Source organism: Lycium ferocissimum, chromosome 1 (assembly GCF_029784015.1).
Source record: "Lycium ferocissimum isolate CSIRO_LF1 chromosome 1, AGI_CSIRO_Lferr_CH_V1, whole genome shotgun sequence".
Taxonomy (NCBI): Eukaryota; Viridiplantae; Streptophyta; class Magnoliopsida; order Solanales; family Solanaceae; genus Lycium; species Lycium ferocissimum.
In genome coordinates this window covers 64,387,954-64,404,084 of record NC_081342.1, presented here as the reverse complement: position 1 = coordinate 64,404,084, position 16,131 = coordinate 64,387,954, and the positions used below count along the sequence as shown (strand labels likewise).

The following is a 16,131-nucleotide window of genomic DNA, read 5'->3' as shown; positions in this document are numbered from 1 at the left end:
GGAACAGTTGTGTGGATAAACTATCACATAGTGTGAGCAGACAAGAGTTTGCCAAATGACAATAAGAACCTATTGAATTCTTTTTTTTCTTTTTTGTATAAGATGAGTCTATTAATAGATTAGTACCAAGAAGGTACTTAAAAGATGCAAAGTACAAAAGGATAAGCAGTAATTTCCTGTTACAATTGCAGCCCAGGGAATCCAGAAATTCCAAAAGACTCTCTAACATACTACCGCAACACCAAAAGAGAAAAGTTCTGATTTTTAGCATGAAATGATCTTCCATTTCTTTCTAGCCATATGTTCCACATGATGCATAGGGAATGGACTTCCAAATTTCCTTCATCTCATCTTTGGGTAAGCTTGTAACATTCATAGGCATTACTATACTAAGATTTTAAAATTCATAAACATTACCCACACAATAGCAAAAATGTTAAAAACTATGATGCTGTCAGGCATAGCTGCAGTTCTTGGCAGTGACTGATAGTTTCCTGTGAGTTTTCACAAAGGTAACACCAGTTATCTAGGCCACTTCCAGATTGCAATGAGCTAGTTTGATATTGAAATTTTTTTGTGTACAGTACTACCTCACCATTTAGTTGAACTATTTCTTTCATGTTTTGATCTACTACTCATCCAAACATCCAAATGATATATTTTCAGCACCATTGGAACACACAAAAACATGAAGTTTAAAGAAAACATGTAAATCAGAATCTCAACGTTGGAAAGATCAAGGATGTCAATTTATTAGTTGAAGACCCATGATGCGAAGGCAACATGATATTCACTAGTTGACATTGTCCGTGCCCAGTTTTGTGGTAAAAGAATCTCAGACAAGCAAAAACTCCCGCAGAGCAAATACCGGCATTGTACCATAAGCTGAATCCACATAAATCCCTGAACTCATGATGATTAGTAAATATACCTGTGATGTGGTTTGTTTTGTTAAGTTGTCTCCTTGGCTTTCTGTACAGCAACTCCCTGAGTTTTGTTTGTCAATTTTGCTCTTTTCCTCACAAGAGATTTGAGCCTGTGATAAATTTTCTATGTATTATTCACAAAAAATGCTTGGATAATGAAGTATAGTGAAATAGGGAAAATGTAGCAAAGGTGATGCAAAGAATATTTGGCTACTGATTATAGAAATTAAAACCTGGAAGACTATTGTCTTGGAGCACACCAATCAGAAACCAATCCCCCCTGAATTTTTAACCATAAAAAATAAGGTAATTAGCTTTGTCATTTGGAATACCAAAGCAGCATTTGATTCACACACATAAACTGCATCGCATCAGCTCTTTAAATTGTATTTTGAATCAAGTAGCAATGTATCAAACACATCATTCAGAAAGTTACTGCCCAAGACCAGGAAGATAAACTGCTATGGAAATATTCTTCTTTTTTTTTTTTTTTGGGGGGGGGGGGGGGTGGCGGTGGGTGGGGGGATAGTATGTGATTTAATGGGAAAAGATATGCAACAGATATACAGGACTCATATACAAATACAACTGTTAAACAGTAAGACATCTGCTTTTGCCACAAACAGGGAAGGCCACCTGAGGAATTCTCTGTTAAAAATAAGAGGAGAAAGCCCTTTACCAAAATTAACCAAATCATAGATATAATCTTGCCATACATTGAAAAATACTGTTACATCAGAAAACTGAAAGGGAAAAAAATAAATCATGCCTTTGAACTCATACTACGCTAACAAAAACATTTCTGGCTCATAATGCCAACAGTATCCAAACTAACTATGCATCATGGTAATGATGCAACTTGTACAGTAACACTTTTCCTTCAGCATTTCCCGTAGCCATGAATCCTCCGTGAGGACTAAAATCCAAGCAGCGAGGATAGTGCACAGCCTGATTTACAGGGGGCCAGTTTGAAAAAACTGTAAATGATGGAATGTGAATTAGCTTTGAGCTGTTTTTCGTCATGCTAGAACTGATGGCTAATATTTGAGCATCATGGTTAAATTTCATAAAATCCACTTTCGTGGTCAGATTCTCAATTGCCTTGATTGGTTTTCTCTTTCCCCCTAAAAACTCTTGTCTGTTATAAATATTTACGATTCCACTGTCTGAACCAGAAGCAAACAAACTTCCATTTGGAGAAGCACAAAGAGCTGTACCATTTATGGATCCTTCATCTACACCTTTATGAATGCAAGTCCTTGTTCTCAAATCCCAATGGTAAATCTGTCCATCTCCACCAGAGCTCAGTAATTGTCATCCGTCATCAGTGAATGTCACGGAGCGTACAGTTCCGTTCATTTTTAGTGTCCCAATTAGCTCCTTTGTTTTGGAGGAAACTAGCAAAATATATCCTTCATTACCAAGAAAAGCCATTGTATCTGAATCAGGAGACCTCAAAACTTTCAAGGCTCTTTTCTTCCCTGCCAACTAAAGGACCTACTTTATCTACACTTGCTTTGACCAAGTCTAGTACATGGAAGAACTTTCTTCTTCCCTGCCAACTAGAGGACCTACTTTATCTACACTTGCTTTGACCAAGTCTAGTACATGAAAGAACTTTCTTCTTCCTGATACAATAACTTGAGACCCATTGGGCAAAAAAGACGCCTTTTTAATGGAAAATCCTCAAGAAAGATGCTCCGTATCTTCGTGTTACGTTTCCCATCAATCTGGAAAAATCTGAGTTTTTTATCCAATCCACCAACAAGGAGAAACTGAGAATTCCTGTGGAACTCAACAGAATTTAAGATAATAAACTCGCCATGTCCGAAGAATGCTATCACTGCAAATACAGATAAGACTCAAAATTATTACACTCAAATTGGAAAACATATTGAACCTCAACAAAGGCAATGCAAATACTTCGCAGCAGTTCGTTCAAACCGATTAAAATAAACATTTATATAATAAATTTCCCTCCATCCCAACATTGTAAAAATCAAATTGACATGAGAAAAACTGCAACTTGTAGTATTTTTCATAAAGTTTATTGTAAAATGTTGAGTTGGTCTAATTCAATTTAGCTTCGAAGTTCGAAGATTAGTCAAATAAACTCTCGAGAAGTGAAACATGACAACTAATTTGGAATGGAGGGAGTACCTATTAAAATTTTCACACAGTTAACTCTACTTATTGAAGAAAAAACCACATGGAATAACGAGAAATAGAAGAAAAACAGTAGTATTATTTTTTGCTGCAGATAAAATATAATAATCCAATTTCACTAAAAATTCGTTTATACAATTAAGAATCATACAATTAAAAGTAGTTCGAAGCAGTTCGTTCGAACAGACTAAAATAAACATATACTCCCTCTGTTCCATTTTATGTAACTAATACCCTTCGTTTCTCGAGATTCGAACTGCATGAACTTTGACTAATATTTTAAGATGTAATTTTTGTCACCAAATTGATATGCGAAAAGTTGTAACATATGGTAATACTTTTTTCTAATTAGAGAGAGATAGTAGAAACGTACGTAGTGATTCCGGTGAGGAGTGGCGGCGAGGAGAAAATGTCAGCTCAGAGAAGGGTTTTAGCTGGCTGTAATTAGGGTTTTCTTCTTCTTTAGCAATGCAATAGGAAATTGGGCTCGGGTTCGAGTTTCCATTCAATTGGCCCACTTTATCTCCATCTTGATAAAAAAAAAAAAAATTGGGGTCATTCGCACAAATGTCGTATTTCCGGGGTGGTCTTTAATTTTTGCACCTCAAATTGCTGGTCTTTAAATTTTATCATTCGGCAATTTAAGTGGCCGAAAATAGCTTTGAGATTCGGGTTTGATCTCCAGTAGAGGCACAAATGTCCTATTTTGGAAAAAAGTTATGCCTTGAAGCCTAACTTATGTAGAATCCCAATAGAGTAAAAAAAAAAATGCGTAAGGCAAGGTCTCATAGCAAACTATGTAAAGTTATGCCTGATGGCATAATTCTGTAGAAATTAAGTTATCCTACAAAATTATGTCTTAAGGCATAGTTTCTATATAAAAGTTATGCCTTAGAACTACAGAAGTTATTTCTAATTCTGGCTTATAAGGCGTTAACTTTCTTGAAAACTTTCCTTGAGAAATTATTATTTTTTACTGACCTGGGGCTTAAACCCAGAACCTCGAGGTATTTTTAATCACTTTTTTAGGTGAAGGGCCAAAATTAAAGACCAGCAATTTGAGGGCTAAAAATTAAAGACCAGCACCTTTGAAGGCCAATCCGCACAAAAAAAATGATAAAATTGCATGATTTGTCCTTCAAATGGCCTGGTCTTTAATCTTTAATCTTTGCCCTTTCGCAATCGAAATTCAAACTCCTTTAAAGGCAAAGACATAACTTGTGAATACTATAATGCGAAAGTATCAATTTATGCCCTGCAAAAAAAGTTATGAGGGATGAAAAATAAAGACCAGCACAAAATAGGGCATAAGTGCCAATGACCCTTTCGTCTTACTATCCCAATAAACATGAAAAAATTGGAGGGATTGAAATATAATTGAAAATAATTAATTTTTAATTATAATGACCTTTTGTCCTTATTTTCCGTTTGAAAGCGAATTGCCCTTCTTTTGGGGTGGTCTTTAAATTTTGCCCCTCATATTCAAATCTTTTAAATTTTGTCCTTCTACTAAACTCCATGGTTCCAGTGAGTTCGAACCTCCACACAATCAAAATTTAAAAAAAAAAATCGCAAGGCAGAGTTTAAATTTCGCTATGCCCCCACCGGCATACACTTGTGAAGGAATTACCAAAGTTATGTCGGACCTGGCATACTTATGCCTTATGGGCAGACTTGACATTAATCTCTTTTCACATTTATTAGAGTAAGAATAAAAATGAAAAAATAATTAAATTTTATCTTATTTTAAAATATAAATATTTTATATTTATTTTAGTAAACATAACAAATAAATGACATGGTTGAATAATAGCAAATACAACGCTTAAATATCTAGATTAGATCTCAAGGCTAATATAAAAAAAAAAGGAAATTGTATGGTTTAACTACTTAACTTTTTTAAGAAAAGCAATAATATGGGGTCCAGGTTTTTTGCTGTACAATAATTTCATTTGTTCCCACTAATGGGTTGATATGCACGTGGTAATGAATCCACTATTATTGACTTAATGGGGATACTTTAGGAATTACATGAATATTGTTTGATTTTTTAATATGGGGTGCACATTTTTTTTTTTTTTTAACATGAGTTTGCAGGTGGTGGGCCCACTTTTTTTTTTTTTTTTTAATATTGCTTGATTTTTTTAGTATAGTAAGTCCACTGTTTTTTTTTTTTTTTTTACATGAGTTGGAGGTGGACGACAAAACCACCCCCAACTCATGCTTCTAATATAGTACTAGACGGCGTATGCCCGTGCGCCCAACACTTTGGATTATAGTGTATCTATGTGTATGTAGTTGTGTTTGGGTAGTGATAATATATATATTTTAGATGGCTAATAAACATACATAAGTTGGCACTATTTATATATATATATATATATATATATATATATATATACACACACACACTATGTTCAAAACACTATTAATATAACATTGTAGTTTGTGTTCTGTATCCAAAACTTTATTATATTAGTGTTTGCTACGAATACAAAGTTGGCAAAAATTTATTAATACTTTTTAAAAGAGAAGACTTGTTTAAAAGGAAACTATTTTCCTTTCTTTGAGATAAAACAATAGCAATATTTAAGCATTAATTGATTCTTTGAATTTTAATTCGATTAATTTAAAGGTGTAAAATATTCTATTGTTATGTAGATTGGACCTAAACAATACTTATTATTTTTTATCAAATTTTGATTTGGATAATTCTAATTCTAATTATTAAATTAATCTTACATGTTTAAAACGAAACAAAGTAGAAATTTGATTTTCTATTTAAACGAAGAACTACTATTTTTTAATTTTTGGTAAATATTCTTAGTTTAGCTCATTTTACTTGTCATGTTGTCTTTTGCACGTTTTTTAAGGAAACGTCAATTAGAATTAGAATTTGACTAATTTACCTTATTAATTATTTGATCTCCATTTAATATTATTTTTTCTTTTATGACATTAATCTCTTTTCACATTTATTAGAGTAAGAATAAAAATGAAAAAGTAATTAAATTTTATCTTATTTTAAAATATAAATATTTTAAGTATATTTATTTTAGTAAACATAACAAATAAATGACATGGCGGAATAGCAAATATAACAGTTAAATATCTAGATTAGATCTCAGGCTAATATAAGAAAAAAAAGGAAATTGTATCGTTTGGCTACTTAACCTTTTGAAGAAAAGCAATAATATGGGGTTCACGTTTTTTTTGTCATAATAATTTCATTTGCTCCCACTAATGGGTTGTTACGCATGTGGCAATGAATCCACCATTATTGATTTAATGGGAATACTTTGGAAATTACATGAATATTGTTTGATTTTTAATATGGGGTGCACGTTTTTTTTTTTCATGAGTTTGGAGATGGGTGGGTCCACTTTTTTTCCTTTTTTTTAAAATATTGCTTGGTGTTTTTAGTATGGGGTCCACCTGATTTTATTTTATTTTATTTTTTTGTCCGTGACTGACGACGAAGCATGGGTTTAACCCATGCTTCTATATAGTAGTAATTTTTTTTTGTCCGTGACTGACAACGAAGCATGGGTTTAACCCCTGCTTCTATATAGTAGTAAAGTAATAATATAAGTAAGCATAAATATATATAAATTTGTAGCCTTGGTTGCAGCATTCAAGAATAGAGTGGGGAGTTCTCTAACACGTCAATATTGATGATACGAACCGATGGAAAGAAAGAATTGAAAGATAGGAGATAGATACGAGATTTGATATGGACTAGCACTAGTTAGAGACTAAGATGGATGGGCTTAAAAAAAGCAGCTTATAAGCTAAAAACAGCTTATAAGCTGCTTTAGATAAGTTAAACCAAACAAACCCAATTAATTTTTTGGGCTTATTTTAAGCACAAGATGGCTTTAAGCTGGCCAGCCAAACACTCAAAAAAGCTGAAAACAGCTTATAGGCAACTTATAAGCCAATCCAAACGGGCTCTAAAAATCGGGATCACCTTTAGAACAATAAAATAATGAAGCCCCTATAATATAAGGTTTGATAGAACCAATGAATCCACCAAAACAGTCTAAGGAACCTGGTCCCTGAACTGTTTTTACTGATAAATACATAAAGTAACTAAGGCAAGATATTTACGTGGAAAATTCCTTGCTCAAGCGATTAAAAACCACGATCTACCTCAGTAGGATTTCCAACTTCACTAAACTGAGCAATGTTTCAGATTGCAACCTAGGAATTAGATCACTAATCCCTCCCCTTACAATAACTCTATTGCAAACACCTTTTTGACTAACTCTAGTCAAGCACCAAACTGATTCAACTAACTCTAGCTGAACCTTATCACCACTATGACTAACTCTAGCTAAGTGTTTACAACAAAAGCTTGATAAAAACAAAATACCTACAAAACCCTTCTTGAAGAAATGTAGGTTTACAATGTAGAGATCATAAAGATAAAGACTAGACAACTCTAGGACTCAAAACATTCGTTGTTGAGATCTACTCCTTGAACTTGTCTTAGCTTTTTTCTTGAAAGCACCAAGAGAACTGTGCCGGCTACACTTGTAAAGATCTGGATATTAAGGTTTTTAAGTGATAAGTTAAACAATGCCAATATGTTGTTTAAATAGGAACTCAAATGAGATCATGTGAGGATCATGTGAGATGCATGTGACCTCAATAGAGACGTTACACTGGTCGTTAGCTTTTAGCATGTATACAACTTTGTCTTCTTTGTGGTGTCTTCGACGGAACGATGCACACGGCTTTACACTATTGTCATGTGATATACAGTCTTCAGGGGACCTGATCAAGGACCTGATCCTTGGCATGTTTGTCAAATCATCAAAACTATGAAATGTCATAACTCATCAAGGTTCTTCAAGAGATTGATCCTCATGCAAATCCTAGGGCAAAGTCACAAGCAATCAAGAGATTTACCAATAGAAAAGAACTCACTAACAATAACATTATAGTTGAAACATAATGTTAAAACACAACAAAATGTAATGTGATAACAAAAATGGAATGAAATACTCAAAAAGGAAATACAAAACAAGAAAACATTCAAGTCATTGTTGATCACTAAATAGGAAAAGTGGGACATCTATACTAGCCTATTAGGGCTTAGTATAGCTTAACAAGACTAGAATATCCCTAACTAAGCTTTAAAAATACAATTAAGCTGAACACGATAAAACTATAGCAGTAGCAGACTCCGAACCATCTCCACGTTTGGTAAACGTGGAGCCGTTTGATGCAGCTTCCTCTCCTAATACATGAAGACGTTTACACGTTTATTTGTGATTCTCCAGCTCCCTTTTTTAAATGTGGAACGGTTAATTTGGTAAACGACTCCATGTTTGCATGTGATGTTTAAGCGTCTCTCTTGTTGCATATCTCCACGATTTGAATCGTAGAGACGTTTGAGGTCCACGTTTCTTTTTCAACTTCTGTCTTCTTCTTATTCTTCTTGTTAAACACTTGAAGATTTGTTTTTCACAATCTTTAATTTAAAGCACTCCGATGACTTAACCTTGAGTCTTTATATAAGCAAGTAGATACCAATTTGGTGTGGTGATTTTAACACTCCACTCTTCTCTTGAGACAGGGTAGGTGGACAGCCTGTTGCCAAACCTGAAGTTAAAGAGAGTTTAGACAAAAATGTGATTTACTATGTCTTGCAGATATGAAGTCCATTGGAGATTCTTTACTAACAGACATGTATGGAGTAGAATTGATATAGAGCCCTATGCAATGATCAATGGATGATCCAACATGGAAATTTGACTGCTCATTTCATGGAGAACTACTTATTCTCGGACCAAAAAATCTCTTATCTGTCTGGAATTTGCCAAAAATAATGATCAGAGGAGAAAGCCTTTCAGGCTCCTTAATGTAATAGCTGAGAATGACAAGTTCTTGCATATAGTAGCTATTGTTTCGGAACAGAACATTCAGGGTCAAGAGAACCACACACCAAAAGCTTGAGATGGGAGAGCCCAAGGCTACATAAGTCCCACATCAAGTCCCATTCCTTGCAATAATATCATAACAAACCACCACGCTCCGCATCTGTCGTCCTCGGCGGCTATGCACCAGACCATTTCTAGTCCCCGGCCAACACTACAATACCGACGTCACCATCCAAGACACGACAAGCATGAAGGGCGGTGGGTGGCTCTAACCACAAATACTTCTTCAATTGCATGAAGTCTAGTATCAATCATATATCTGTACTGAATGGGGAAAGTGGAAGTCTATTAGACACAAAACGAGATTGGAGTGGAAATTCAATAGTTCTATTAGGTTTTTATTGAGGTCTTCCTCAGATGAACTGCCTTCAATAGACCTGCATATTATGAGACAAGGTCCTAGTATTACAGTCTCAACAAAGGAACACGTGTGCTGAGATAACTATGGGGGGAATCAAAGCAGCTTTGTTTGATATTAATGACAATAAAGCCTCTGTAATAGATGAGTTTAATGCAACTTTTTTTTTCAAAAAAGCATGAGTTATTGTTCTAAGGGATATGTATCAAGCTGTACAGGAGTTCTTTCAACACAACAAATTGCTTAGGGCAGTCAATAACACTCTGGTAACTGGTAACTTTAATCCCAAAGACTTCTCAGCCAGAAACTATGTGGGCCTTCAGACCTATTCCCTGCTGTACAACTATATACAAGATATGTAATCTCAAAGATCATTTCAAGGAGAATTAAAGGGGTTATATATGGTATTGTGGGGCAAAGCCAGTCAGCATTCATTTAAATATTATTTTCTTTCATAGAGAATGGACCACAAGGTGTACAACACAACAACATACCCAGTGAAATCCCACAAAGTGGGGTTTGGGGAGGGTTGAAGGTAGAATGTACACAGACCTTACTCCCTACCTTGGGAGGTAGAGAGGCTATTTCTAGTAGACCCTCGGCACAAGGACAAGGTGTACGCAGCAGAATTACTTGAGAGATATTATAGAATAGCAAGAGATATGATTTGGATCATCTAATAATCACATCCCAAATTATGAGTGTGGATGCTAGTTTAGCAATTGGAACATGTCATTTTAAAAATTTACCTATATATGTCCTATCATGCATCAAGAACATATCATTAACCAATCCATCTATGTTCCCCACTAGCTTAGAGGGTAGTCTACAAAGAAAAGTTCATTCAACTACTTTTAGAGACAAATTTTAGCACATTGGACAAATGGAGACAACACTTAAAGAATGGCCCCAGAAAAGGCCATATGGTGCAAATGATCCACATAGTTTATACAACCACAACCAAGCCACACTGAGTCATCGGGCTTGGACAAAAGCCGGCTTGTCAGTCATTTCTTCCTAGTCTCAGACATTTACTTACTTTACATGGGGATTTATAGACATATCATGCATAGTTTTTGAGGTTATACACCATACATTGGATCAACCAGTTTTCTTTTTAGTCAACTTGCTTCTACGTTCCTCTCTCTTTGCAAACTTTCCAGAATATTTGCCTGCAAAATCATTATTTCATATGAAAGTAGTTACAAAATCTGCTAAGAAGCTCCATTGTGTAGTGTGTTCAAAATGACATCCTTAGTGATGTTATATAATTTCCAAACTATAGCAAAATATGTAAAGACCATTGAAATGAACTATTTGCAATATAGTTACACGATCGATTATGAGAAATGTTATATAGAAATCATAAAACTATAGAGATCTATTTGCAATTACCTTATAAGTGATCTAATTGTTCAAATATTATATTACGCCATCGGAGCATAGAACTTAAACTCGACAAAAGTACATTAGAACTGAAAGAAAACTTACAATGGAAATGTGCTATAGGTATTTCCCCATTCTTGATGAGTTCAAACTTGTAAGAATCTCCTACTTGGAGTCCATTTGCTTTGCTGAATTTTTTCCATCCACTTATAATTCCAAAATGATGTGAATCAAGTCTCCCAAGCCACACTGACCAACATCTCTGTGCTTCATCTTTCAGAATCATCTCACACTTTCTATTCATCAACCCATTTGACTTTGCAAAATCCAGTGGAAGATACTAAAGATACTAACATAAAAGTCAGAAAAAGACCAAGATGATTGCCACAAAACCAAGAAGTAGCAGCCATGACCGCTTTAGGGATAATTACATTTTTGGACCGCTCAAAAGAATAATAGCCAGCAAATGTATAGGTTTTGTATATTAAGTACAAATATACATATACATATCATATACAAAAAATATACATATAATATATATAATTAGTGTATAGGTTTTTTATATTTTGGCTAGCGCGCAATTAATTTCGGTCAGATGGGCCAAAAATGGGGAAAAAAAAATTATTCCATTGAGTCGATTAAGTTTCAGTTGTCCCAAAAAAAAAAAAAAAAAAAAAAAGAGCAAAGAAAAGGACTAAACAAAAAGAGTTCAACTCCTGTACACTTAATAGTGTACAATTTCTTACACCATCAGATTACAACAACCCAGTGAAATCCCACAACGTGGGGTCTGGGGAGGGTAGAGTGTCTGTGCAGACCTTACTCCTACCAAGGTAGGACGGCTGTTTCCGAAACATCATCAGATTATTGTCTATAATTAATTTAAACCCTAACAAAAATCAGTCAAATAACTTACCAAAATTTTCTTTCTGAAGCAATAAGGTTGAACGGTTGAAATGAAATAAGGATGATCACCATCACCAGTAGTTGAAGTAGCTACTTGTGCATTGAGAAGACTCGTGTTTGAGGGCTTTTTCATAATGTCTGCTTATTCAGAAAAACATATTAAAAGAAAGAGAAAACGTGATAAGTGTAACAATTAGGATAAAAAGGAAGACATAACATATTGAAGTTTCAAAAATTAGCAGGACGCTTTCTAAATATGGATCCTTTCTTGAACTCTTTTCCAAATTCCAGATCATTTTGCAAGGAATTGATCAAGAAAATGAGAATAACAACAACAACAACTACTACTATGCCTTAATCCAAACTCAAATTGTGGTCCGATATATGAATTGTCACTGAGGACGTCGCACCATTTAGGCTATTAAGAAAAAGAGAATATGATATCAAAATGAATTTTAATGATTTGGAATTGAACTTAACTAGATTCTAAAAACACGCAAATTATAAAAATTTAACTAACAGGCCTCCTGAATATTAATTTTCAGTATAACAAAGTCTTCAAGCTGCATTGTTGAGTGAACGCATACAGCAAACTGCACTTTAGTCTGAGATTTAAATCCCATGACTATAAAACACTCTTCTACTAACGAGGAGAAGTAGCTAAAAGGTACCCTATAATATAAAAGAAATAACAATCATATATAACACTTTAATTTAGTTACATGAAAAGCACTTTACAGACAAAACATCTCTAGCGTTGGCTAGGACAAATGGGAAGAAATCACCTAACGTTTTTTGTCTCCGCTGGGATTTGAACCCTAGACCTCATGGTTCACAACCCATTTCATTGACCGCTAGGTCACACCCTTGGGTGCTAAAATACGAACAGAAACAGCTAATATGTTGATCGAAACAAGTGATATGAAATATAATGAAATTACACCCTCTTTTATTTCTATTAGGTGAAAAAGTAAAAGAAAATGTTCTACACACTTCAGAAACCAAACAAAAGAAAAGATGTTCTATCCAAGATGTAATACTTATATACACAAAATAATACACATATATGACAATGAAAAAGATCATCAAAAAAATAAGAGGCTGGTTAGATGAGAAAACTTGCCTTGAAACTTTTGCAATGGAGTTTTTCTATTAGTAACTTGAAATTTCCATATTGGTGTCTCTCCATCAGTAACAACCTCAAACATAATACGATCTCCCTCCTTTAAGCAATTATCAGCAATGAATTTGAGCCATCCACCTCCAATATAGGCTCGAGTTTCCCAACAAATTAGCTTTAAATTCCATGACCTTTGACTTTCATCTCTTATAATCAAACCACACTTCTTATTGGTGAGACCATTTGCATATGTGAATTGTTGAGGAAGGAACTGACACGGTGTACAACCATTTTACGAAGAAAAAAATGACAAAAGGTTTTTATAATACTCCCTCCATCCCATTTTCGTTGTCGCTTTAGCTTAAAAAATCATCCCAAAATAAGTGTCACTTCAGGAATTCAAGATCAAAGTTGGCAGTTGTTTCCAACTATAACCTTAACATTAAAGAAGTAGTCCTTTTTAAGACTGCTCAATCCTTAAAATAAAAAATTTAAAGAGAAAAAAAAAACTAATAAATAGGGGCAACTTAGTAAACTATACCCTGTATATATTATTTTTCTTAATGGCTTGAAAAGAGCAAAAACAGCCGTTAAAATGAGACGGAGTATCAGTCTAGTTTTACATGATAAATAGGGGCAACTTAGTAAACTATACCCTGTATATATTATTTTTCTTAATGGCTTGAAAAGAGCAAAAACAGCCGTTAAAATGAGACGGAGTATCAGTCTAGTTTTACATGTGATAACGAATTAGTTATCATTTTTACCATGTAACTAATTGATGCTTATCATAGATATTTACTTGTAATTATCTAATAAGCGACCTGATTGTGTAACCCATTCATCCTATAAATAGTCTGACGATTCTTGAAGAGTTCACAAGAAACAATGAGTTTGAGACTTACCAAGCGATAACTCGAAAGGCAATATTCTGTAATAGTGTATTCAAACCGAGAATGACCAAAAGACTTGTTATGAGTAGCAGCTTCTACATGGGAAGAAGCCCTTTTTGACAACTTGATGTTGGGGCTTGGTTTTTCTGTTGCATACTCAAGAAATTAAATATGACAAACTGCACTTCTAAAAAATTATCAACATTTAAATTATACTCCCCCGTCCCAGTTTATGTGGCACTTCTCGCTTCCCTAAAGTCAATTTGACTAATCTATTAAGCTAAATTGGATTAGATCAACTTAATATTTTAAAATTTAAATTTAAATAATCAAAAACTATACAAAAAATATTATAAGTTGCAACTCCTCTAATGTCAATATGATGAAAAAATACATTTTAAAATGTTAGGTCAAAATTTATATAATTTGAATCTCGAAAAACAAAAAATGTCACATAAATTGAGACAGAGGGAGTAACCAACACACCTTTTGGCTAATTCAAATTAGTTTTTTTTTTTTTTGGTTACAAATTAAGCATCATTTGATTTATGTAGTTTCTATTGCACGATACTAGAAATAGAGGTATTTCACCACCGACATTCAGTGAAAATTTGTGTTATAAAACATAATTTTCCCACCTCATTCTAATGGAACAAACGCACAGTGAGGACAGGTTTCCATTGGAATGGTGGAAACTTCCTGATTTTTTCAAGTGAAAATACTATTAAGGGTTTTCCCCACTGACATTCAGTGGGAATGCCACTAAACATTTTTCGTTTGGGAAAATAGTAATTTTTTAATAATGACAGCTTGCGTAAAAATAAATTCCATAAATAACAGGAAGAGAAAAATAGAAAACTTGAAGATCATAAATGGGCCCAAAGTAAATTCACCTTTGAATGCAAATTTATGGGAAGTCTCTTGAACATTATTGGTTTCTTCTTCTTCTTCTTGCATATACTCAGCATATTCTCTGTCACAATGACTTGAATCAAAGACAGAAACCTCAAATTCCATGTTTCCTTCATGTCTAAACACCAATATATTTCCCAACTGCAAATCATGTTGTTGTACAAATTCAGCCCAACCCGATTCGAATTTATGGCCATTCACCTTCACAAGCCATTTCTTATCAGCCTTTTTCAGTATTGCATGTTTAAAATGGTCGTGTCCCTTCAGATACTTCAAGAAACCTATAGGAATTTTCTGCAATACAACATAAATTTGCCCCAAATAAGTACTATTACTATTTTTCTTTCTAAGGACCTCAAAGGCTGAAACTATACTATTTTTTTTTTTTATTACCATTCGGCTTTAAAGACACAGGCTTTAAAGATGAGTGTAGTATGAATTGGGAAAGGGTGGAAAAATAAAATGGAGGGAAATGAAATTCAAATAAATTTCATTTTGCAAAGGCACTTTGTGACACTTTGGTTGGAGAAAGCACTTCTTGTGTGCTTATATATAGAATCTAACTCTTCTGGCTCTTAAAGTGTTGAGAAGAGGGACAGCCTCGCGCCGTCATCATCGCTCGGCTTCGATCAAATGATCTGATAACTTGTGAGCTTGGAAATTTTCTATTTCATCTAATTTTTGTCGTTAACATATTTCTGGTTTTACAAAACAGAAACTGGTTTTAAGAAATTACTCGAAAGTTACTGATAGTAATAAATTACCGTTTTTAGTAAAGTTGTGATAAATTACTTAATTTGAACACTTATAGATATAACAATGTCTCGGACAGCTTCATGGACACCTCGACTAATTTCACAGGATACGTGCCACCTCCCACTCCCACCCAGCAACAGGTATGATGTAGCTCTGTTAATCAAGGCTAAAACAGATGGGAAAAAACCATTTGTCTCTAGTAGAAATTGAACCTGAGACCTCATAGCTCAACCCACTTCATTGATCACTAGGCCACACCCTCAGGGTGCAACTATACTATTTTTCTACCCAGTTAAACAATTATAAAAGGTTGGTATAGAAATTTAGTGTTTTATCATACATACAATATACAGTAGACAAAGAAAAATTGAAAAAATAAATGAAAGGATTACTCACAAGACCATTCTTGAAACCTGGCTGAATGGGTTTGAAAAAATGAGGTTTCTTTGGAGGAATTTTCATGGTAGCTAAAAAATTGCAGATGTTGTGGACAAAGTGCTCTTTTTGTTTTGTGATTAATGTAATTGAAAGTTGAAACTGTTAATATTATAAAATTAGTTTCAAAAGATATTTCAAGTGGCTACGTCGGTAAACTTCTAAAGTACAGCAAGTGTTTTAGACACTAACTAGGCGTTTGGCCATACGATTTCATCTCATCATTTTATCTCATGGGATGAAATTAGCATTTAGACATATAATTTCATCTCATGAGACCAAATCATTCAAAAATGCATGATTTGGAATTTCAAATCACGATTTC

The 16,131-nt window shown here is 34.0% G+C and overlaps 2 protein-coding genes across 2 annotated transcripts; both read right to left on the bottom strand.

Annotated features, from left to right (window-relative positions):
• Positions 1-1,600: 1,600 nt before the first annotated feature.
• LOC132066308 (U3 small nucleolar RNA-associated protein 18 homolog) lies at positions 1,601-7,897 on the bottom strand. Its single transcript, XM_059459642.1, is given in 5 exon segments — positions 1,601-2,379; positions 2,381-2,423; positions 2,498-2,602; positions 2,605-2,769; positions 7,858-7,897. Coding segments are annotated over 5 exon segments (972 nt in total). The 3' UTR covers positions 1,601-1,760.
• Positions 7,898-8,245: 348 nt separating this feature from the next.
• Positions 8,246-15,114, bottom strand: LOC132066301 (B3 domain-containing protein REM17-like). The gene is made up of 8 exons (XM_059459635.1): positions 14,597-15,114; positions 13,716-13,849; positions 12,793-13,081; positions 11,701-11,834; positions 10,830-11,124; positions 10,505-10,570; positions 8,631-8,702; positions 8,246-8,337 (listed from the first exon to the last, which is right to left on the bottom strand). Exons 1-8 carry the CDS (start codon positions 15,009-15,011, stop codon positions 8,246-8,248), a joined length of 1,497 nt encoding a protein of 498 aa, XP_059315618.1. The 5' UTR covers positions 15,012-15,114.
• Between the last annotated feature and the right edge of the window lie 1,017 nt (positions 15,115-16,131).